This window comes from Myxocyprinus asiaticus, chromosome 33 (assembly GCF_019703515.2).
Source record: "Myxocyprinus asiaticus isolate MX2 ecotype Aquarium Trade chromosome 33, UBuf_Myxa_2, whole genome shotgun sequence".
Taxonomy (NCBI): Eukaryota; Metazoa; Chordata; class Actinopteri; order Cypriniformes; family Catostomidae; genus Myxocyprinus; species Myxocyprinus asiaticus.
The window spans coordinates 34,580,441-34,607,183 of record NC_059376.1 but is presented as its reverse complement, the minus strand read 5'-3'; the positions used below and the strand labels follow the sequence as shown (position 1 = coordinate 34,607,183).

General features: G+C 37.7%; 1 protein-coding gene across 1 annotated transcript in view; it reads left to right on the top strand.

The window, feature by feature from the left end:
- Positions 1–18,722: 18,722 nt before the first annotated feature.
- Positions 18,723–26,743, top strand: part of LOC127424478 (voltage-dependent R-type calcium channel subunit alpha-1E-like) — a 171,280-nt gene continuing 163,259 nt past the window's right edge. The window contains exon 1 of the mRNA XM_051669745.1: positions 18,723–18,853. Within this exon, the coding sequence (XP_051525705.1) occupies positions 18,729–18,853 (125 nt within the window). The 5' untranslated portion in view covers positions 18,723–18,728. The remainder of the gene's footprint in view (positions 18,854–26,743) is intronic.

Sequence of the window (26,743 nt, the reverse complement as noted above, 5' to 3'; positions counted from 1 at the left end):
TAACACTTTTGAGAACCTCATCGCTTTTAGTGCTTCTGCTTTGAACCTGGGGCCATGCCAATCAAAACCCATGACTTCATGCTCACCAAAAGACAATTCACGAGGGTCCTCACCATATTTCTAAACCGTTTTTAGCTGTTTCGTCATACTCTTTGTAGAAGAGTCATGGTTGATTACTGTATGTGTTCATTCTAGCTTTTGTCCTTGGCTAAGTTGTAAGAAGGCAACCTGGCCACATTCTATTCACGGTGGTGATAATTGAAAAGCATATAGTGCAAATGAGTGTAATTTTCTGACAGCTGGAAATGAAGTGCAGGGAATGGGAGTGTAGCAATTTTTTTAAAACTCAGAGTATGCAAATTTCTTTAGATTCATGGACAGATCTGGACATGAGCAGCTTGACCGAGCACTGGTTCTCTGTCTTAGGTCTCTGTTTTCACACCTGGTTTGATTGCTTTTTCCAAGACTGAGTTTGATTCTACCCCCCTCCACCTATCCCCACTTGTTTATTTTCACATTGAACTTTTGGTTTGGAACTAGCAGCAGCTATTTAGCTAGGAAACGACTCACAGTTTTATTTTTGTTTTTGTTACTTTGGATTAACCACAAAAACTTTGTCTGCCATGGAAAGATGATGTTGCTCTCAGAATGGTGTAACAGCATCTACCAGCAGGGGCTAACTGCCGATGCTTACCGGCTAAACCTTGGCAATACGATCACACAGGAAGTTGGCATGTTGTTTCTAGTTCCGGCACCCAATGACTGGCCGCATTATACTGACTCACAGACAAGTGGCATCTCCTATCAGACATTTTTTCCTATCAGAAGAATTTAATGAGAATTATTTAGATTCAAACTGAAATCATTGACTTTTTATCGAAGACTTTTATATCTTGGCAAATCTGAGCACAGTTTGAGACATTATTGAGATCTCTTCTGGAACTCTTGTGGAGACACATAAGGAGAAAAATCTTAGAAAAAGGAGACTTAAGCAAAAGTCTCCCTTCATTTGCTCTCCATTTAATCATTGCTATGTATGATAAACAGTTGAGATATAAAAGAGATCTCATTTGAGTTTTTTTTTTGTGATTGTTTTGTTCAGAGATACCATGTTCAATGTGAAAAGTACCAAACTACCAATAACTTAGACAAGCCTAAAAATGAAATCTTTATTTATGTCCTCTCAGGAGAGCAGCACACTTTTATATTCATCTGATTTGTTCAGGCTATTTCTTTGAAGCAAATCAAACTATCATGTCTGTCAGTATGGTTAAAAATGATACCCCCCCCACAAGATAAACAACATTTTGTTAATGTTTTTACTAAGTTGCTTTCAATGCCTTAAAAAAAATATTTCTCACTCGGCAAACACATTTATAGATTTGTGTTGATACTTCTTTTGCTCCTTCTCCAGGACTTCATAAACATATTTAGCATTTCTGAGCCCAGCATTTCATTTTCTTAATAACCTTTCAAAAAGCAGTAATGCGTATCGCTGCTGGAGGGCAGACTGCATCAGGCTGAAAGCTTTTTAGTCATGTGTTGAGGAGCACTAAAACCTTTGTGTCTGAGTGGATGTGTCTGTCAGGTTGCTTTCGACATACCACCTGATACAGCTTTACCAAGCACTGTCTGTACAATCAGTTTAAGATTAAAAGTCAGGCTGAAAAGTTTTTTTAATTTTAGACATTATGCTGTCTTTGCCAGAGAAATGGTGGATATTGAAGAGGCTTCTGATTAACTGATGGCGTTTGTTAGAGTAGATGCCAATATTTAATTTGATGTAAACTAAAACAAGGCTGTGAGGGATGGAATGTTAAAAATGCAACTGTTTGTCAGAAGATATACAGTGTATTAGCATCAAGATGCAATTTTGTAAAATGGTACTACATTCTAATAGTGGTGTACTGTGTAACCACACACTCACTTGTGTGGACTTTCCCATTACCAGTGAAGTATGTACTTTATAAATATGATAAGAATGCACAGTATTAGTAGGTAACTTGTAACGCAGCCTATTTTATCCATTCGGCTACAGGTGTGACTAAATATTTCATAAAGAGGTGTGCCATGTGTATATGTTTGTTTGTTTCCAGAATCTTTAAGCTTACAGTCTACATATGATTATTTATAGATTTATCTCACTGTTGTAGGGGTCAGAGGACTCTATTATGGGAAAATGGAACCCCGTCTCAAGATAGAAAGTGCGTGTTTTTGTTTTAATGGGCGCTAAGTTGCATCTGCAGCCTGGGTCTACAGGCGCTGAACCTTATAAAGAGATATCTTCAGTTCGTTTGAGGTCAACCAGAACAAAAAGGCAATCACAACCACTGCACTGTTAAAGTCAACTCTGACATGTAGTGAAGATTTCAGCAGCTGTTCTTATCTTCCAGCACAGCACCTTCAGTCCAATGGCGCCTTAGTGCCACAACGGGGATTGCACATTAACCAGAGACGCAGTTTAAGCTTGGAGCTATAGGCGTCATTTATGGTGGGGGGCGGTGGGGACATAATGCCCAATTTAAGTATTTGGGGAGAATGTTTTTTTTTTGGTTTTTTTTTTTTTTTTTACTTTTGTGCACTTATCTACATGCAGCAACACATTGACATAGTGAGTGATATGTGCAGTCATGAAATCGGAGACTCTCCCTTCGAAATCCAAACGTAAGTGGTCACAGGAGATGCATTTGAGATGCATATTACCACCAGGTGCAAGCAGTGATGTGTCTCGCCTGACCACTTGTGATCGGATCACCCTAGACGAATCTTAATACCAGGTGTAAACAGGGCCAAAGTGATGCCCATGCTTAAAACAGGACATGACACTTGTTGACTTTTCCATGTGAGCACTGGATCACTTGATCTTGCCACTTTGCTGAACATACAGTCATGTAAACAAGCAAATCAGTTAATGTAAGTGCTCATTAAACCCCCACACATCTTTTCTTTCCTGTGGACATTATATTTTTTTATCTCTTTTTATTTTAACCCTATGATCCTTACTGTCTGTGTCTTTCCTATGTCATGTTTTATCTCTCTTTCATTATCGATTGTTGTTTACTTTCCGCTGTGCACAAATGTATTCTTTCTGTGATAAATAAAACACCTCCTCCAAGCAGCACGGGATGAGCAGCATTTCCTTCATCATCTGTTTTTGCTCAGTCACATACACAGACACACACACACACACAATCCAGTCACCATAATACAGTAATTAGACACATTCTCACTGCTGTCTCTTTTCCCGGAGCGCTATTGTTCAGGGACTGACAGGTACCTTAGCTCAGGTGGACAGGGAGGTGACTTCCCGCAGCTGGGCCATTCTCCCTGCGGCTGACGTGGGAACCAGTCAGACCTCAGGTTGGACTAGATTCTGCCTGTCTGTGTGTCAAACAGACAGCGCTTCATACCATTTCTGACCGTCAGCCATGAGTCATCTTCATTGTGAATGTGGCAAAGGGGAAAAAATGAGTCCTCTCCATACAAGGCTGTTTAGTCACCTCTTAGTTATACACAAACATAATAGCAGAAGTGTTTGGGCCGTTCACACAAGATGTGTGCTTGCATCTGTCTGCACTTTTTTTTCTATGTAAACATGCTCTTGACGTGCATCTTTGACCGTTGTGATGTGTCTCGTCAATGGTGACTGATGTTGCCTCCAATTAACATGTCTTTTAACTTTTATTGCATCTTTTATCTGACAATTTATATTTGCCCCAACCTAAACTCATTGCGAACAATCATTTAAAATTTGTAACATAGAAGTTACATCCCTTTGCTTTAGGACTACATAACCTGCAAAGAAGTATGCTATTGCCACCAAAAGGTAACTGCAATACTGTAGATTCAATTGAGTTACTTAAAAAAACTGGCAGCTGTGGTTGCCAGAATAATTAAGTAAAAAATACAGTAAAAATTTAAACAACTTTACAGAACAACCTGTACATTTTACAGTTTAAAACTATTGTTTTTACTGTATATTTTATGGTGCAGTACCATCATTTATATTATTATATGATAAACTTAATATATTAACCTTCTGAAACTGTAAAAATCTGCTTTTCACTTTATAATGTATTGTTAATTACTGTAGTAATTACAGAAGGGCACATGATGACATGAATTTCATCAATAGTGGCCCCTTTCAGGAGTAGGGACCAATAAACATGTAGAGACAGTGCTCAGTGTCACTCACACAAACAATAAACACCATCAGGGTAACACATGTGAAATTAGAATTATGCAATAAACATGAACTAAACTACATCAGATAAAACACAGAACACCCCAATGTACATAACTGATATTAAAAATAAGAAGAAACATAACTATTCCCACAAAATATAATGAAATGTAATGGGTCATGCAGGGAATTCTAGGAACGGCCGATTACCTGTAATTTTAACAGTAATTTACCGTAAGAAGTACATGTACTCTCTTGTTAAACATAATATAAATTTTCACTGTTAATTATATGGGAAATAAAACTTTTTACATCTAAAAAAATTTAATTTTTACAACAATTTACCATAAAACTACATTATTGTCTTCTTAAATATATTTAAAAAATGTTAACGTATATTTTACGGTAACTACTCGTTAATCAATTTACATTTTTTACTGTAGCATTTTTACAGTCTTTTACCATTAAAATTATGGACATTTTTTACAGTGTCATTTTATTGAGTTTTATTCAATTCAGTTTCAGATTTTACTAAATTTAGGTTTCCACAATAGTTAATTTTTTGTTAAGAAAACCCATTTCCAATGTGTTCCAAGTTCAGGCAAGGAATAATTTTTATGTAATTATTAAAAAAATAAATTAAAAAAATGTAATTACTTTTAACTTATGAGTCTCCCTTTATGAGTCCATTATGCTTTTGTAGACTGTAGGCAGCGAGGCAGCTCACTAGGTTTAGGAACAGAGCTTAAATATTCAACCTACATAAATGTGAATGTTTATTAACACTCTCTCTTATTAACACACTCTCTCTCTCTCTCTCTCTCTCTCTCTCTCGGATGATGATAATTTTATTGAGGATTATGGTGTCGACTCTGTTAATCATGACAAAAAATGCTATGATTAAGCCTTCACTGTGTGATGTACCAGACAAAAAAGGACACACAATCCACAATCCAATGATTCAGATAGGAGTTTGAATGAAATCCTCCTCTTTTCACAACCATTTCAAGGCTGACACAATGCAACCAAAGCGGATTTCATTGTGTGCTTTCATTTCAGTGTATATTTTCAGCTTCTGCCATTTGCTGAAATTGCACCAACACTTAACCCAACAATCTGTAACAATCTGTTTTCTGGTGACTCATGAGATTTCCCTCTTACCAGTTCAAGCTTGCATTAAGTGTTTACCACATATTGAAAAATTTGTCTTTGTTAAAGTAACAGTATATATCATAGTCTATATTATTATACATTAATATCTATTATACATGCTTCTACAGTTATAGAACTCAATATGATGTAATGGGGATGTAATATTAGAGGTGAGCTGTCATTAATGGTCTTTTCATGGTGAATTGCCCACTCGTTCCTGGTGAAATGACGCCATAGCACACAGCAGAACAATTCAAGCGAAAACAACATCACTGTGATAATAATTACTTCAGTTGACACCTTTGACTTTGTCAGTCATTATTTTGCTGATGGAAATGTGCTTGAGATCATTAATGCTGACCATTTTGACTCAGTTAGTGGCAAAACACAGAACTAGAGACACAAAAAAAATAAAAAAATAAAATAAAAATACTAAAATGTACCATGTTTTTTTCATCTTGGATCTTAATCCAAGATGATGCCGTCTGATGTTGTTCTGCTCATGATTTGTTGCAGATGTACAATGTTGTACTCTGAAGTACTTTGGAGTACTACAATGTAAATACAGTACCCTGTGTATGAATAGGTAATCATTCATTGCCATATGGGTTGTTGTTGCATAATGAGTCCTTTTAAAATCTATATAATCTATATCTTATATATCTATATCTTAAGTCCTGAACTGGCTGCCATTTCTTTTACATTTTTCACTGTTTTTAATCATTTTTGCCTTCAGTAGTATATTTGTAGTGTGGCCAATTCATATTTAAAAGTACAAATGGAGTCTAAAGCTGCATGCATAGTAATTAATCCAGAGTTTGCAAAATGCAATTTAAAATCACTGCAGGACATGTCATATATATTATACTACACTGGCGGCCAAAAGTTTGGAATAATGTACAGATTTAGTTCTTATGGAAAGAAATGGGTACTTTTATTCACCAAAGTGGTATTCAACTGATCACAATGTATAGTCAGGACATTAGTAATGTGAAAAATTACTATTATAATTTGAAAAACATGTTCAGAACTTCTTAAACTACTTCAAAGAGTTCTCATCAAAAAATCCGCCTATGTGCAGCAATGACGGCTTTGCAGATCCTTGGCATTCTAGCTATCAGTTTGTCCAGATACTCAGATGACATTTCACCTTAAGCTTCCTGTATCAATTGCCATAGATGTGGCTGTCTTGTCGGGCACTTCTCACACACCTTACAGTCTAGCTGATCCCACGAAAGCTCAATGGGGTTAAGATCCATAACACTCTTTTCCAATTATCTGTTGTCCAATGTCTGTGTTTCTTTGCCCACTCTAACATTTTCTTTTTGTTTTTCTATTTCAAAAGTGGCTTTTTCTTTGCAATTCTTCCCATAAGGCCTGCACCCCTGAGTCTTCTCTTTACTGTTGTACATGAAACTGGTGTTGAGTGGGTAGAATTCAATGAAGCTGTCAGCTGAGGACATGTGATGCGTGATGTACTTATCCTCTTGTTTAGTTGTACATCTGGCCTTCCACATCTCTTTCAGATCACAGACACGGAGCAACAATACCCGGACTCAGTTATAATTATTCTTGGGGATTTTAACAATGCAAACCTCACACGTGAACTGCCCAAATTCAGACAGCACATTACATGCCCAACTAGAGACAGAAATATATTGGATCACTGCTACACAACAATAAAGGATGCATATCGCTCTGTCCCTAGAGCAGCATTGAGACTCTCTGATCACTCTCTGGTTCATCTTCTTACAAACTACAGACAGAAACTAAAATCTGCTAAGCCTGTAGTAAGGTCTGTAAAGAGATGGACCAATGAAGCAGAGCTGGACCTACAAGCCTGCTTTGACTGCACTGATTGGAGTGTATTTGAGGCTGCAGACATCAATCTGGACGAGCTCACAGATACTGTTACATCATATATCAGTTTCTGTGAGGATATGTGCATCCCTACTAGGACTTATTTAATGTTTAACAATGACAAACCATGGTTTACAGCAGAACTCAGGCAGCTTCGTCAGGCCAAAGAGGATGCTTACAGAGGTGGGAATAAAGTCTTGTACAATCAGGCCAGGAACACACTGAATACGGAAATCAGAGTGGCAAAAAGAAGATACTCTGAGAAACTGAAAAACACGTTTTCAGCTAACGACCCTGCATCAGTGTGGAGTGGCATGAAACAACTTACAAAATACAGGACTCCTACCCCCAACCCTGTGGTGGACCAACAACTGGCTGATGACCTGAATGTGTTCTACTGTAGATTTGAAAGGCCCAATCTCACACCCCACACCCGCTCTGTTCTCAATCAAGAAATCACTTAAATAGGACCTGCCTGACAAAGTGAAGTAGACCAAAAGATCTTCAAAAGCTAGACATCATGCCGAGATCCAAAGAAATTCAGGAACAAATGAGAAAGAAAGTAATTGAGATCTATCAGTCTGGAAAAGGTTATAAAGCCATTTCTAAAGCTTTGGGACTCCAGAGAACCACAGTGAGAGCCATTATCCACAAATGGCGAAAACATGGAACAGTGGTGAACCTTCCCAGGAGTGGCCGGCCGACCAAAATTACCCCAAGAGCGCAGCGACTACTCATCCAAGAGGTCACAAAAGACCCCACAACAACATCCAAAGAACTGCAGGCCTCACTTGCCTCAGTTAACACAGACACACACTTAACACTCACTTGGTCAGTGTTCATGACTCCACCATAAGAAAGAGACTGGGCAAAAATGGCCTGCATGGCAGAGTTCCAAGACGAAAACCACTGCTGAGCAAAAAGAACATTAAGGCTCGTCTCATTTTTGCCAGAAAACATCTTGATGATCCCCAAGACTTTTGGGAAAATACTCTGTGGACTGACGAGACAAAAGTTGAACTTTTTGGAAGGTGTGTGTCCCATTACATCTGGCGTAAAAGTAACACCGCATTTCAGAAAAAGAACATCATACCAACAGTAAAATATGGTGGTGGTTGTGTGATGGTCTGGGGCTGTTTTGCTGCTTCAGAACCTGGAAGACTTGCTGTGATAAATGGAACCATGAATTCTGCTGTCTACCAAAAAATCCTGAAGGAGAATGTCCGGCCATCTGTTTGTGACCTCAAGCTGAAGCGAACTTGGGTTCTGCAGCAGGACAATGATCCAAAACACACCAGCAAGTCCACCTCTGAATGGCTGAAGAAAAACAAAATGAAGACTTTGGAGTGGCCTAGTCAAAGTCCTGACCTGAATCCTACTGAGATGCTGTGGCATGACCTTAAAAAGGCAGTTCATGCTCGAAAATTCTCCAATATGGCTGAATTACAACAATTCTGCAAAGATGACTGGGCCAAAATTCCTCCACAGTGCTGTAAAAGACTCATTGCAAGTTATCGCAAACGCTTGATTGCAGTTGTTGCTGCTAAGGGTGGCCCAACCAGTTATTAGGTTTAGGGGGCAATCACTTTTTCACACAGGGCCATGTAGGTTTGGATTTTGTTTTCCCTTAATAATAACAATCTTCATTTAAAAACTGCATTTTGTGTTTACTTGTGTTATCTTTGACTAATATTTAAACTTGTTTGATGATCTGAAACATTTAAGTGTGACAAACAGGCAAAAAAAATAAGAAATCAGGAAGGGGGCAAACACTTTTTCACACCACTGTATATATATATACACACACACACACATATACATATACACATACATACATATATTTATTTTTATTTATTTTTTCTATTGTGTATTCTCTATATACTTTATTTTCTTTTCAATATATATATATTGTTTTTATTCAATTTTTAAATATTTTTCAAAAGTCTTGTTGCTGATTTGTATTGTTGTGTACTGGAAGCTCCTGTCACCAAGACAAATTCCTTGTATGTGTAAGCATACTTGGCAATAAAGCTCATTGTTCTTCTTCTTCTTCTTTCTGTCCTTGTTAGAGCCAGTTGTCCTTTGTCTTTGAAGACTGTAGTGTACACCTTTGCATGGAATCTTTAGTTTTTTGGCAGTTTCAAGCATTGTATAGCCTTCATTCCTCAAATCAATGATTGACTGATGAATTTCTAGAGAAAGCTGTTTCTTTTTTGCCACTTTTGACCAAATATTGACCTTAAGACATGCCAGTCTATGCATTCTGTGGCAACTCAAAAACAAAGACAATGTTAAGCTTCATTTAATGAGCCAAATAGATTTCAACTGTGTTTGATATAATGGCAAGTGATTTTCTAGTATCAAATTAGCAATTTAGCATGATTACTCAAGGATGAGGTATTGGAGTGATGGCTGCTGGAAATGGGGCCTGTCTTGATTTGATCAAAAATGACTTTTTTTTTCAAATAGTGATGGTGCTGGTTTTTTTTACAAAAAAAACTATGACTATACTTTGTGATCAGATGAATGGCATTTTGGTGAATTAAAGGACCAATTTCCTTCCGAAACAGCAAAATTTGTACATTATTCCAAACTTTTGGCCGCCAGTGTATATATACTTCCCTCTACATATACTAATATAGATATAGATATATAATGCAACTTATTAGCATTATCTCAGTTAAGTTGAATACTTGAATACTGAGATTGTGGCCCTTGTATAACACATCTACCAGCATCGCATCTAATTACACCAAAATGTCCTTTCCGGTTTCTGCTGTTTGTGTCAGTGGCGTAGCCAGAAATAAGACTGGGTGTACCAAGAGAAAACTGGGTGTGCAAAAACTACAGCACAATTAAGTGAAATATAATAAAATAACCATTTACAACCATTGCATACATTTATTTTTGGCTATGATGTTTTTTAGCTCTGTGTAGTTTAAGTGACTGAAAAAAAATAATTCAATGGAGTAAGTTGGCTTGTTAATATATACAAATGTGAGGCTTAATAATTCGTCAAAAATAATAATAATAATAAAAAAATAAAAAAGAGTTTTTGAATGATTCATCATTATTTTCCAAAATATGCTAAAGAGTAATGCATTGTGTTGAACAGAAGAATGCACAACTGTAAGAAGGTACTTTTTTTTTTTTGAACATTCTTTGTATTTAAGGGGTACAGGGAGGTTTGGTTCATAATAAAAAATAAAAATAATACTGTTGTTACGTTAATTATTAAGCCAATATAATTAAACGATAATATCATGTCTGACGTGATTAAAACAGTAAAGCGTCAAAAAAACTGCCATTTAATTTAGGTGTGAAAGCTTACAATTTGGGTGGCAGTTACACACCCTGTCACACCCGTGGCAACGGCACTGATTTGTGTGTTCTTTGCATGAGACGAAACTGATTTAAAAGCTGTGGAGTGAGGTTTAGAAGTTCTCATTAATGAGATAGAAATGGTCCACTGCTGATGTTCTCTTCACCTCCTGTGGTAAAGCAATAAAAGGAAAGCAATTTCATCTCCTGCATTTCAGAATGTCTCTGTTGACTTGAGCTCTGATAATACTTCCAGACAGGCTTGCTAAGTGTTGGAGGTGATGTAGGAGGGCAGGAAAAAGAGGGAGAGGACAAAAACTCGCTGGTCAAAGGGATTTGTTCAGGGTAGCAGGTGTTGGCGAAGGTTACGCGTTCTTTCTGCCTCACCTTGAATTATCCGACGCTGAGGGAGTCGAGTTCAAATTCCTGTGAAAAGCGTGAGGACATACTTCCGTTCTCAGCCTCGTTAACACATCCGGTCCACTTTTCTAAGCGTTAAAGACTCTGAAAGGTTTGCTTTTGTCCGTTTGATAAGAAATAACATGAGTCAGTTTTTATTATATTTTGTCCCCAACCCACTTGGCTCTATTTTAAAAACTCTGAAAATTTCTCATTATCATATCTCTATTCCTTTGTAAAAAGGAATAATCCCCTAACTGTCTGCATACCTATTGGTCCAGGTGCACCATGTTAGCTGTTTGAGTGAAATAATGGATCTGTGCCAGTCACTGCCATATTTGACTATTACTTATATGATTATTACTGGAGGTGCTCTCCTGTGCTCGCAGCTTATTTCTGTAGATTTACAGTTTGGATGCATCATTTCTTTTGGAGTGTTAAGGAAAAAATAGAGGGTTATATAACATACACAGAAATACCTTGGAGTAACATTTGCATATAATGGTAAATGAATATGGTTATCATTTAGTGCCATGGTATTATCATCTAACACTGTCACTGTACCATGGTTATTGCACAGTACTTTTAATAAAAGGGGCTGCCTTACAGCCGAAGTGTGCCGCAATAATGTAAAACAAAATCTGAAAAGAAACTGGCGGAAGTAGTTGCCAGATATTCACTGGAAAAAAATACAGTGATGATGTTTCAGGCATTATGGAATTTCTTTTTGGTGCTTGTATATTTTACATTTCACAACTGTATACAGTATATCATTAAATGATATAAAGTCAATATACCAACTAACTAGAACTAAACTTCTAGGTTCATGTACTGCTGCTTTGAAACAACGCCCGTTGTGCAATATAAATTAGACTTGACTTGAACTACAAAAATCTGCTTAGCACTTTAAAATGTAAAGTCACATGATGACTTAAATTACATCAAGAGTGGCCCTTCCAGGAGCAATGGTCAATAAATATGTATAGACACATCACTCACAAAAACACAAAACACCATCAGGGTAACAGATGTCACGCTTAAATAATCTAATAAAGATTAACTAAATAACATAAAATGTAACATAAAACACCCCAATATACATAACTGATATCAAAATTAAAAATAAATATTTCAATAAAATATAAATAAATGTGATGGGTCATGCAGGGACTTCTGGGAACACTCAGTTATTGTTTTTTCAGTGTAGTATTAACAACAGTTTACTGTAATATTTATTTTCTTATGAAACAACCAAAGTTTTCACAGTTAACTATAAGGCAAATTATACTTTTACTTTTAAAAGACATATTTGCTATATAATAATATAATGAATATAATAATATTATTGTTTTCACAGATGTTTCCATTGAAGAGACTGTACATCTAGCTTTCACAGCCTCTTTGTCATTCCTGTTAAAAATAAAAAAATGGCATTGCTGTGTATAAGATCGATATTTTAAAGCTAGGGTGTGTAATCCAGAGAGGCTAGCAGTTAGCAAGCTAGCTTTGAAAGCATAGAGCCCGCCCTCGCTTCAGAGGTGTCTTGAAAGCCACGCCTCCTCTCACACATCAAGTAAAAACATGACATTGTACTCACTGTTTTGGGAGAGACTGATGAAATAGTCAAAACAGTTGGTGGTGGTGGCCTTATGAATCCATGCACCAAAGGTGTGGATATTGCAGTGTTTTCGTAACTTTGAAAACATAAAAATAGTTTTACACCGTAGCTGCTGTTAGCGTTGAGATAATTCGTAATGGTACACAAACTACATGAGCTAAATACTTCATTACATTAACAAAATATATCAAAAACAAATCAAACCATTTAATTACCTGTCCAAAAGAAAACAGCAACCATGGCGTCATTTTTCAGACCCTTTGAGTCCCGCAGTTGCCTCCAGTGTGGAAAAGCAATGCCAATGTTAATTCTGCTTTAAGCACACTCTTGATCCAGATGTTTTTTAGTTGTAGAAGTTTCTAACATGGTCTTTCTTTTCTTGTTTCCTTTTACTGGTGGTTCAGGAGGAACATAAGGTAGCTGCGGTTCGCCTTCCATTCTCATGCTCACTCTGCACAGCGTCAAGGAACCCGCGCTGATGACGTGTGATTGACTGCGCGAACAAGTTGCGCGGCGGTACGCAAATATAGATTGACAGACAGGAAGGACATCCTATCATTACATTCGGACCGAATGCAATGATTGGTCGATCGTTTTTTAGTCCTGTCCCTTCCACAGACGATATATAATACACTACCAGTCAAAAGTTTTGAAACACTTACTCATTCTTTATTATATTTTTTTATTTTTCACATTTTAGAATAATAGTAAAGTCATCAAAACTGTGGAATAACATAAATGGAACTATGGGAATTATGTTGTGACTGAACAAAATCCAAAATAAATCAAAACTGTGTTATATTTTAGCATCTTCAAAGTAGTCACCCTTTACCAAGAATTTGCAGACATGTACTCTTGACATTTTCTCAACCAACTTCTTGAGGTATCACCCTGGGATGATTTTTAAACAGTATGGAAGGCGTTCTCATCTATGTTGGGGACTTATTGACAGCTTTTCTTTATTATTTGGTATTTATTATTATATAAGTCGTCAATTTCAAAAACTTTTTACATTTAGACCACTTAAATTATTGATTGCTATCAGGATGTCAAGAGACTTTCAACCAGTATAACAAAAAATGTTTCTGGAAATGATTGCACACCCTAGCTTTAAAACTGAAAAAATTACTCTCTTCACTTGTAGATTTACTTAGGACTTTTGAAACTTCAATTGATGTCACAGATTTGTTATATCTCTGTGTAATTATATCACCTCGTGTGTTTGATCACAATATCACAGTGTCATCTTTTGATGTGTTTAGTTCAGGGATGCTCAGAGCCCAGTTTCGTAGATTTCCAACAGCTTCTCTCATCAATGTAGGAAATGGATCCATTATGCCGATAATTAACTGACAGTCTGCCACAGAGAAACTTGCATGGGTTTTGTTTTTATACAAATGTGTTTTTATTTCTCACACACCTTTCTTTGCTTTTTATTCAGTAAACCGCAGTTGCTAAAGAGTCTAATTGGGACCCTTGGCTTAAACTTGGAACTGGCAGTTGTATGTTTCTCTCTGGTTCTTGGAAGCTCTTCTTCGTTATTATGCAGCTGCAATTAATCCTTCTACTTCCGTGACAATGCGTGGCCTGTCATTAGATCACCATGGGAAAGGCTACAGAAAGAGTCACAATGGGGCAGATGTCCATTTATGTATTCAGATCTTTGGCTTCTGAATGGAGTGTCAGTAGCTTCTCACAATGGTGGAAGAATATCATTCAGTGAGGCCAAAGGATTTTGTGTTTTTACATTTAATTTATTGAGTTTGTGTTGTCTATTGTGCGTTTAAAGGTGAAGTGTATAATTTTTGTGCCTCACGTGTCACCAAACAGAATTTAAAAAATAATGAGGTTTCTTGAACATTCCCCCCATCTGCATTGGTTAGACAAACAGATAGTGCTGTCCCCAACTCATGGTCACCCCAAAATTGGTGTCTCAAACTTGTATTCCACGCAACACAAACAAAGATATTTTAATGGAAATATGATGCCTGTTGGTCCTCACAATGCAAGTGAATGGTGACCAAATTTTCAAGCTCCAGAAAGCCCATATAGGCAGCATAAAGGTAATCAATAAGACTCCAGTGGTTTAATCCATGTTTTCTGAAAAGGTCCGTTTGGTTTTGGGTCAGAAGACATTTTTACTGTACATATTGACATTGCAGTCTCTATTTGGTAAGATCAGGATTTCAAGCTCAATTACACTTCCTAGCTCTTGACGCATGCGCAGAGTGCTAGATGGTGCTAGGAAGTTTAATCGAACTTGTAATCATGATCGCCAAGGAGACTATTGATGTCAAGATTTATAGTGAAAAAGGAGATATTTCTTGGTCTGTTCTCACCCAAAACTGATTGGATCACTTCAGAAGACATACATTTATGGAGCTTGAAAATTTACCATTACCTTGCATTTTATGGACAAACAGACAGCATATCTCCATTAAAATATCTTCATTTATGTTCTGCGGAAGAAATGAAGTCATACGAGTTTGAGACAGCATAAAGGAGTGAATTATGAGAGAATTATAATTTATGCGTAAACTCTCTTTTAGGAAGTCTCCAAGGAAGAGGCCTTAGTAATCTCACTTGTGTCCTCTGGAGTTTCAGAAGAGATCTCATCAATTTCACAAACTGTGCAACATTCTATAAGCTACACATATATTTTCTAGCTCTGTCCTTTCATTCTATGCCAACAACTGTATCATTTGTGTCTAGTTTTATTTCAGTTAAGGAATTCTAAAAGAAACATCTGAGACAAAGTTACCTCCTTGTCCGCATAGCTGCGTCATTGGTATAATAATATCCGCATTTAAAACATTAAGAATTTGGGCTTCCTCCCATTTACTGAAGGCTACCATCATCCTATATTTCACCTCAGTTAGTGAATGGGAAGATGTTGGATGTGGGCCATGGCACATTTAGTCTTAACACAAACACCCCTGCATGCTCCCCCAGCTTTCAGCAGCTGCCTCATTTTCAGCTGGGGTTTAATAAGCTGCCACATCGTTTCCATGTAGATTTGCGTGATGAATCACGGTGCTCAAAGCACTAGATTAGTTTGTATTTTTCAGTCACATTATTTTATTTGGCCAGTCTTACAAATGTATGCCCTGTCAGCTTTGGCTTCATGGTTTCTACAAATTAAAAGGGGCTGAATAATTAGTGCTGGACCCTGCCAACAAGGTGCAATGAAAAGCTGGTGTCTGTGCATGAAAATCATTGCCTCATTGGAGACTAGACACATATCTTTTATGCAAATATGAAATGTTCTATAATCCTATACAGAGAATTTACAGAGAATCTACAAGAAAAATTGGTCATCAAAATATAGTTTTTGCCTTGAGCACAGGGCAGTAACCGCCATAAACTTTGAGGAGGACACGACCCTCCCCCAAAGTTTAAGGTTTGTGGTCAATTAATATGGGTTTGTCAATGGATGATTCTTAAAATGAATCCCCTGATCCCCCTGATCTTGATTTTTATTTTTTTTGGTTACATACTGGAACCAACATCTTTTGTTTGCAACAATGATGTTTTATTTTCTTACCCAGCTGAGTCTTGCTTCCTCCCAAGGTTTCTATATAACATCTTAGAGAGTTTCTCCTTCCCAATGTTGCCTTTGGCTTGCTCACTGGGGGGGTTTCCTGTTTCTTTTTTTTTTTTTTCTGTAAAGCTGTTTTGAAACAGTGTATTGTAAAATACAATCTTAATCTAGTCAGTGTTTGGACAACATTTTGGACACGCCCAAGAGTACAAAATGAGTCATCAATATGTTTTTTTTATTTTTTTTTAAATCATGACAAAGTTCTAGCAGGGTCACATCAGCCTAATGAGGGAATGTGTTATCCAGAGTGTAAACAAATAAAATCCCAATAAAATCCCAGCTAAGCTCACAAATCATCCAAAAGAACCCTTCAAATGCTGTGAAACAATTCATTCAGGGAGGAAGATATAGTCCTCTCTTCCTCTATGACTCAAGGGGAATACATGATTATGTTGGGTACATATTTGACTATGGATAGTCCAAGAATACTAAAAGCAATTTTTTCTTTGAAGCATCAGGCAATGTATGGGCTTTTAGCCTTTAATGTTGCTGTCAGTGGTTAGAGGTGATCAGGGATGCGCAGTATTTCAGATACATGTATTTAAATACATCTAAGTTTGGTATTTGTGTATTTTCAAAATACATAAAATACTTTGTGCCAGTCAACCTCTTTATTAGGCTGCTGATTTCCTATGTCAACTAGTTCAGGCATGCCCCCCAACCCCAACTTTCATGCACGCGAGCTGCAGATGTCAGAGAGAACGGCTCCATCTAGCATTGGGTCAGCGAGTTTTCTGCGTTCTTGCAGGAAATATGGAGTCATGCTGCGTTCCATTCAACTCGAATGTGGGATATTCCTACTTTTTATATTATTTTATTTTTTTCTCCCCTTTTCTTCCCAATTTGGAATGCCAAATTCCCACTACTTATTAGGTCCTCATGGTGGTGCGGTTACTAACCTCAATCCGGGTAGTGGAGGACAAGTCTCATTTGCCTCCGCTTCTGAGACAGTCAGTCCGCGCATTTTATCACGTGGCTCGTTGTGCATGACACCGTGGAGACTCCCAGCATGTGTAGGCTCATGCTACTCTCCGCGATCCACGCACAATTTACCACGCACCCCATTGAGAGCGAGAACCACTAATTGCAACCACGAGGAGGTTACCCCATGTGACTCTACCCTCCATAGCAACTGAGCCAATTTGGTTGCTTAGGAGACCTGGCTGGAGTCACTCAGCACACCCTGGATTCAAACTCGCTAATCCAGGGGTGGTAGTCAGCATCAATACTCGCTCTTCTCAGGCTCTTTGTCTGTTGTATCGGTGAATAAACATTGGTGAATAAACCTGCATCACTTATAAATGACATATGATTTATTAATGCATGGTATCTAACATATTTATTAATTAATTATCTTAAAACAATTAGTTGTAGAGTCATTAGTTGACTGTCATATACAGTATAACAAATTAATATTATTGAAATAATTTAGCAAAATCATTGCTTTTCATCATCTTTCATGTCGAGTTCCGAGCAGATTTCAGCCTAATTGTGATACTCCATTGAATGGCCAATTTTACATATATTTTGTGTATTTTCAAGAGACAAAATACTGTATTTTATTTTGATATTTTTTTTCCACACAGTATTTGGTATTTTATTTTGATACATTTAAACTGAGGTAATTTGTATTTTTGTTTTAAATACATTTTCATTTTTTTTATGTTAAAACATTTTCTCCTATGCCAGTTTAATGTGGACAGTCAACTACAGTATGAGTAAGGCATTGGTAGGTTGATTTCCCTTGAAATTGTGTCTCTGTGGCTGTCAAGACATTGCTCTGTTTGTCTGAACATCCGAGCAGGCCTGACACAGCAACAATTTGCTCACCCAATGGCATGAATTTGTCATGTTTTTTAGTCATTATTTTTGTATTTCCGTTTGGTGGCGCAGAAATGACACACTTCACCATTAAGGTGTTTTTAAAATGTTGCAAATTCTTGTCCTCTTTTTATTTGCATGAACTCCAGACTGACACGTAATGAAACACACATAATGATAAAATGTATACCTTAAATGCCCCGTAAGTCACTTTGGACAAAAGTGTCTGCAAAATGATTAAATGTAAATTAAATTCCAGAGGGAACCCATGGCTTTAAAATGCTAATTCCCCTCCAGGTTTCATGACTACAAATTGGATAACTCTATTCCATCACAGACAGATAATAATTGGTCTTTTCCATTGTAACCCTTCATCCCTCTCTTTTTTTCCACTGTAAACAGAACGATGCTGAGAATCTGGCCTGAGAATGTTAGAATTGGGCACCTGTTCGGTCAGCGCTCAGTCCCTCTCTGACTGTAATGCCCTGGCGGTCCCGTCCTTCAGTCAGGGTGTGTGTGGTGGAAGCCCATCTCCACGATGCTACATGCTCCAGCCTCAGGACCCGGAGAGCTGGCTCAAGCACCGGGGAACACTGGAGGATGGCTCCCACTCATGCTCCCTCCTGGAGCCCCAGAGCCTGACAAACAGCTTCCTGTCCCATGCATCCAGTTTCGACACCCTCTACATCCCCCATGCCTGTCCGATGGGCCTGGTGCCATCCAAACTGGATCTGGGGGGGTCATGTGAGGGGCCGATGGGTCTGGACCCCAACATGCACGTCAGCCCAAATATCATTAAACGCCGCAGGGGGGGACTCATCGAACAACGGGACATCATTAAAGCACACCAGGCACACAAGATTCAGAGCACCCCACAGGCTCGACGCAAGGAATGGGAGTAAGTGGGACATGCACACACACAGCATGCACTTTAATAGGATGTACATACATTTTTAGCTGGCTCTTATTGATAGTACAATTTAACAGAATTAAGCTGAAGTGTGTCTGCGGCACTAGCGTCACCAAAAAGAAACTTCTCCCATCTTCCATTGGTTGTACAACCAGATAGTCCCTCCCCAAACTCACTCCATTGGTCAAGCCAATGTTGCAGTCTTTAGGTGAAGTCAGCCAACAATGCCTTAATAATAGTTGTCTCTGCATATTAAGCTGGGCAACCATCAGCTTTGAGAGGTGAAAAGTCTTTCTACTCTTACCAGAAATAGATCTAACTTTCTTATTTTGGTGAAACTGTGGAAAAACTCCATTATTGAGATCCAAGGTTTAATATTTTGGAGATGCCATTCACAGAACGGGCCTCTCAAAATACATAATCTTATTTCAGATATATGGTGATACAATGATATAGCACCTAGGCAGATTAAACGGCTGATATTTAGCCATTTTGAGATCTTCACAGTTGTCCTATATTAAAGGAATATTATGTGTTCAATACAAGTTTAGCTCAGTCACCTGTTTGTTTCTAGCAACATTATGACAACATTGTAACACAAAAGATGATTTAAACTTTAAGAATTCCATCCCTTCTTTTCTTTAAAAAAAAAAAGAAGCAAAAATCGAGGTTACAGTGAGACACTTACAATGAAAGTGAATGGGGCCAATTTTTGGAGGGTTTAAAGGCAGAAATGTGAAGCCTATAATTTTATAAAACCACATACATTCTACTATTAAAACTTGTGTATTATTTAAGCTGTAAAATTGTTTAAATTGTTATTTTTACAGTAATTTCAGGGTTTTAGGATTTACGGCATTGTGTCGTCATGGCAACAAAGTTGTAAAATTGGATATAACTTTAAATAGAAAAGGTTAGTAAGTGATTTTAACACATTAAATTCATGGTAATGTGTTTACATCTTATGGCTATATTTTTGAAACATTGAGTATTTTAACATTTACGGATTGGCCATATTCACTTCTATAAGTGCTTCAGTGTAACCCAGATTTTTGCTTTTTTTAAAGAAAAGGAGGGACAATTTGAAATGTATTTTTGCGGTAATCAACATAATGCCACAAATTGTGCTCAACTTGTATTGAGCCCAGAGAATTTCGTAAATCTGCCTGCTAACAGAAATATATTAACATTGGAATCAGCTCCAAAATTACATTGTAAACATTTTAACCAATTGTAAATGAAAACAAAGATGTTGTTTAAACATGATGACATTTTTTTTTTACAGTGCACTAACAGCGCTGTTAATTCTAGATAATGCAATTTTTTTGTTGTTTTCAAATACAGTATCACTGAGTGAATTTGAGAAAACATTGTGTAATTTAGCCTTAATGTTTATTTATTTTCAGCAGTTCATATATATCAGTAATATATCAGTTGCACTGTTCTCTAGATATCACCTTCGATTTGTAAAAACCCAAATCAGATTACCACTAGTTTCAGAGTGGAACAGAGATCATGTGTTCCCATGGCGATAAGATTCTAGAATATTTCAGGTTACAAGAAGGGAAGGGAACATGGGATTCCATGCATTATGATCCTTTGGTGATGCTTTTACATGACACAGCTGACTTTTTGGGCTTTTTGAGAGTTAGACCTCTGCATTTGACATTGGACTTGCAGGTGCGGATTTGACAGTTGTTAAACCAGGAGAAAAGTGGCCAGAAAAAAAAAAGGAATCGGCTCTTTCTCAGTTTTAAACACTTTCTGTGAGATTACTTGTTATCGGTGCCTTATGTAGTACTTGTCATAACAATGAGAAATTATAAGTGTGCTGCATCATCAAGAAAGATTTTCAATTCAAAAGTTAAAAGACTTTTTTATGCAGAATAGAACAGTAGTCAGGAAAAATGAACAGTTTTGGTTTCTAAATGTCTAAATCTTGATAGTTTTATGCAGCAAATAATTCACTGCACAAAACAAATTGTGGTCGGCACAAACCATGTTTATACTTACTGCAAGTGAATGCACATTTAAGGTAGTCTGGGTTGTTTTTCTATGTCATCAACAAGATATGAGAAGTGTTTTCTTCTTCCCTTTAAAAGTTGACAAGCCTATTTATTAATGGATGGTTTTATGGTTGGTTGCATTCAGGGTTGGGGAGTAACGGGATACATGTAACGGGATTACGTATTTAAAATACAAAATATAAGTAACTGTATTCCACTACAGTTACAATTTAAATCATTGGTAATTAGAATACAGTTACATTCAAAAAGTATTTTTATTACTGAAGAGATTACTTTGCATTTTATTGTCATTTGTTTCATTTAATATTTAGTCCTTTCAGATGGAAAACATTTATACATATAAATGATGCGATCCAAAGTGCATTTGAACAGTGGTGAAACACTTTCTTATGATGTGTTACATTCATACGAGCAGACAGAGAAGTAAGTTTGAAGTAAGTTTGGAGCAGAAGAAATAGAAATAAACCTTGTGTAAATTGTCAGCTTTACGCTAAGCTAAAATGCTATTTCTAGCCATTTTACATGCACATGTTACCAGGCAAGATCAAATTTTTTTATCAAGAAAATTCACGTTGGATCATAATTTCTTTTTTTTTTTTAGTAGACCTTTGATATTAGGGCAAAAATCATATTCTTGATAATCATTTTTGTATTGTTTTCCTGTAAAAATATCTAAAAGATAAATCAAATTTTAGAAACAACACTGCATAAGATATTTAGGTTTTTCAGAGAATGTATTTTTAACCTGTGTATTGTGTCTCACTGTACTGGCAGAGTTTTTATAGTCAAAACAAGTGAAAAAATCTACCAGTGCTGAAGAAGTAATCCAAAGTATTTAGAATATGTTACTGACCTTGAGTAATCTAATGGAATACGTTACAAATTACATTTTACAGCATGTAATCTATAATCTGTAGTGGAATACATTTTAAAAGCAACCCTCCCAACCCTGGTTGCATTTTAACATTTACATTTAGCATTTGATTCTCCTGCTGTTTGTGACCTTATCAAAACAAACCTGACAAATGATCACCCACCAGTTGAGAACCATTGAGCTGGATCATGCATAAGCAGTTGCAAGACAACATTCTTAAATTTATTTATTGTAGAAATCTTTGGATTGTTTTTGCATGGTATCTTTGATAGTTAAGTTCATTAATGGACTATTGCTGAACTATTGCATAATCTCCCTCTGGGCAGAGCTGTCTGTATGTTGTGGCAGTGGCCTGCTAATTTGTCCTGCAGTGCTGGAGCATTGCACTACTAAAATTATAATCTCTCAGTTGGCTTTAAACACAGTATGACGGGGTGGAGGTATAATGAACCAGCGGCCCTGAGGCACACACACACACACACTAGCCAAGATCTAGCTGAGCTGGGCAGCATGTCTCAGCTACTGATTTGTTCTCTGTTCCTTTCTTTACCCAAATATGTTTCAACAGTGATGGGATTGTGCATTGTATTAGTCTGAATGATTGAGTAAAGGGCATCAGATGATTTTAAATGTAATATAGAGACACAGTCCAGTGTTTGATGTGTGTGAATGATTGACATTTTAATGTACTGTGTGTGTGTGGGGGGGATGGGTTTACTTGAGCTATACTTTATATAGCTGTAGTATAATCTATATAAAAATAATAGATGTCTACAGTATAATATGTCCTCATTTAGATAGCCTTGTAAACGTGTGTGTGTTGTGTGTGGCCTTGAAAATATTTAAGAGAATAATAGATGTATTAATCAAATCTCTTTGACAAATAAATTTGTTAGCCTGATGGGACAACGATTAATAAGTTTCTGCATTCTGTTTTAACACTTCTCTCCATTTACTTATAACAGCTCATTGAGACCAAATGGTCTAACTGTCACAGTCTAACCTCTATCCTAAATATTGATTAAAAAAATCGAACCCCAGTTTTGACATAGATACAGATACAACTTAACCCATATAATGTGACAACATGCCCCAACAAGTGTTAACATGTAGTTAACACTCTTAGGTATCTGCCTATAAAACCATGAGAAAGATTCACTGGAGGAAAAATTGTGACAACTAGCCCTGGTCTCCCTTATACTGTAAGCTGCTTATGATCAAAGCATCAGTGAGTGAGGTTTTTCTGTTATAGCGTAATTTGATGTACAGCTGTTTTGAAACAACATCTGTTGTGAAAAGTGCTATACAAATAAATTTGACTTAACTTCTTGATGCCAAGGACCCCCAGATATGATCCCCTTGCGTAAGAAAAATAAACATGATATTATAAAGGCTTGTAGTTTGCAAAATTAAAATAAGTGACTTTTATAGTGCCATTACTAAAGCATACTCAGACCAGCCCATCTGGCACCAACAATCACGCCACGGTCCAAATCACTAAGATCACATTTTTTCCCCATTCTGATGGTTGATGTTAACATTAACTGAAGCTCCTGACCTGTATCTGCCTGATTTTATGCACTGCACTGCTGCCACACTATTGGCTGATTAAATAATCGCATGGATGATTGTTGGTGACAGACGGGCTAGTTTGAGTATTTCTGTAACTGCTGATCTCCTAGAATTTACTCCGAATGGTGCCAAAAACAAAAAACATCCAGTGAGTGGCAGTTTTGTGGACGGAAACGCCTTGTTGATGAGAGAGGTTAACAGAAGTGGCCAGACTGGTTCAAACTGACAAAGTCTACGGTAACTCAGATAACCGCTCTGTACGTGGTGAGAAGAAAAACATCACAGAATGCTATTCTGAGATGTGGGTTGGCACTGTTTTGCCATCACGAGGTTTTAATGTTGTGGCTGATCGGTGTGTGTGTATATATATATATATATATATATACATACAGAATTACGGATTTAAGTTAAGAAAACACGTTGCGTTAAGTTGTGGTGATGATTATAACGCTGGGTTGTTTGCTGTGGTAATGGTCAGTTTCAGCATGATTCTGTATAATACAATATAATACATGATAATATAATTGAGGCTGTGAGACATTGTTTAATTTATTTCTGTAATAATAGCTTGGAACATTTCCAAAATTTTCTTCTAATTTTCAGACCCGATCTGTCAAGGATACTTTAAGTGAGAGTTCACCCATAAATTCATATTCTGTCATCATTTAGACTCACTCTTGTTGTTTCAAACCTTTGTGTCTTTGTCTTCTCTGGAACCAAAAACAAGGTGTTAGGGACTGACATCCTCATTCACTTTCAAAAATGACAAGCAAATGGAAGTGAAATGTGACTTTAGCTAAAATTCCGTCTAATATCTCCTTAATTTTGTTCAAGTCATACAGGTTTAGAACAAGAGAGTGATGTAACGTGGTGTGTTGGAGAGGAACATAGGAGACGCAGGAGTAGATTCCTTTTAATTATAAATGGAGTGGAAAAAAATCTATAAGGTTAACAGTACAAAAACATGACACTTCACAACGTAGCACTTCATGGACTGACCAAGACTTAACAAAACTTCAGGGTATTTATACACTGAGAAACTGAGGGAATAGAAGTCAGGTGCAGATGATGAAGAACCGATAGAAGTGATTAGGGCAGTGAATCCTGGGAAATGGAGTTTGGGGAAAACTTCAAAATAAGAGTCCTTGAAGAATGAGGGAGACAGACTGTGACATTTACCCCTCCCCACTTCCTCCCCCCTTTTAAAGGGTGACTCCTGGTGCACAAAAACGGATGAGGGCAGGGTGACGCAGAAGATGAAGGATACAAAGATGATGATCAGGAGGCCTAGGGGGTAGCTTCAGAGCTGGGAATGGATCCGGAGGCCTGGGGGGCGGCCACAGGGCAGGGTCTGGGTCAGGAGGTGGCCACAGTGCTAGGAATGGGTCAGGAGGCCTAGGAGGCTGCCACAGAGCAAGGACTGGGTCAGGAGGCAGAACCGCTGTAGGAGGAGACTCTGGGGAAGTGGGCACCCCCGTACAGGCTGAGACTGAGCCGTGGAATAGAGTACAGGCCGAGACTGGGGAACGACCTCCGCGGTCGTGGGCACGGGCAGAGACTGGGGAACGACCTCCGCGGTCGTGGGCACGGGCAGAGACTGGGGAACGACCTCCGCGGTCGTGGGCACGGGCAGAGACTGGGGAAGAGTCCTTTTCCTTCTCTTTCGGCCAGCATGGAGTGTGGTTACTGGGACGGTCGAGGCTACAGGCACTGGGACGGTCGAGGCTACAGGCACTGGGACGGTAACCATGGCAGGCATGGGCTCGTTAATCATGGTCGCTACCGTTGACTGCGGTAGGGCATCGACCACTGGAAACTGAAGAGGATGAGCCCCCCCCAAAAAATAATTTTGGAAAATCAAATGGAGAGGAGCTACCTTGGAGATAGGGGGCGTGAAATGCGCAGAGACGGGGGCCGTGGAAGGTTGAAGGATGTTCACTGTGGGAGGAGATTCCAAGTCCTCATCCTCCAAACCCACAGTGAATGATGAGCCGCAAAGCTGCAGAGCCACCTCCACGTAGTCAGAGATCATCCAGTGAGGTCCCGACGGAGGCATCAGATCCTTCATTGCACTACTCAGGCCAGCCCTGAAGAAACTCACCAGAGCGTCGTCTTCATAGTGCACCAAATTAACGAGATGGAGAAACTCATGTACGCGATCCTCAATTGGGCAGTCTCCTTGTTCTAGGAGGAGGATTGCTACTGCAGGTGGTAGATCCATTTGGTTGGGCTCGATGCTCGTGAGGATCTAGACGAGTGGAAGAGAAGGATTAGAGGGATCACTGGAGTAGATGATGACGTCTGGAAGAGCAGGTAAGATTATCTGTATTTTTGTTAGGTCCGTATTCTTTGTTGTTGGTCAGTCCTTCTGTAATGGTGTCTTGGAGAGGAAGAGGAGACGCAGGAGTAGATTCCTTTTAATTATAAATGTTGGAGTGGAACAATTGCTGGAGTGGAAATCAACACTGGAGTGGAAATCAAACTATAAGGCTAACAATACAGAAACGTGACACTTCATGGACTGACCAAGACTTAAAACTAGAGGGTATTTATACACTGAGAAACTAATAAGGGAATAGAAGTCAGGTGCAGATGATGAAGAACTGATAGAAGTGATCAGGTCAGTGAATCCTGGGAAATGGAGTCCGGGGGGAAAACTTCAAAATAAGAGTCCTTGAAGAAGAATGAGGGAGACAGACTGTGACAGGTGAATAAATTATATATAATCATAATTTTCATTTTTAAACTATCACTCTAACATAGGGTATAAAGTATCATATAGGCACATGATTCATGCACGCAAGGTGTTAATAATAATAATCCGATCCGATCGGGAGTAATCTTTTAATTCAGTGCTTTTTTACTCTTATGCAAGTAACTATTAACTTTAGTACTTTTACTTCTACTTGAGTAATTCATTTTTATAAGACCTTGTAATTTTACTTGAGTACAGTTTTTGGCTACTCTACCCAACTCTGGTGACTATTAGACGATTAAATATTTTGATTTGTTTAACATTTGTTTGGTCACTACATAATTCTCATACTTCTACAGTATTTGTGTTATTTCACAGTTCAGATGACTTCATTTTTATAAATGTGGAAAAGGGTAGTAATTAAAAATGAGATGGTGTCCGTACTTTTGAATTGTTTTAGTAGAAATGTAAAAAGGGAAATCAGTGAATGAGTCTGGCAAATGGTCCTGAGGCAAAAATGTTAATTCAATTCTTTCTGGATTTTTTTTTTTTTTTTTTTTCAGGTTACCTTGCATGATAAATATACTGTATGCTACATAATCTTTTTTATATGTGAGTTAATGGTGTATCATTCTGAATTGTGTCTTCACTATCTACTGAAAAAGCTTGTCGTGATAGTATTTCTAAGGTTACCTAAGGCTCACAAAAGA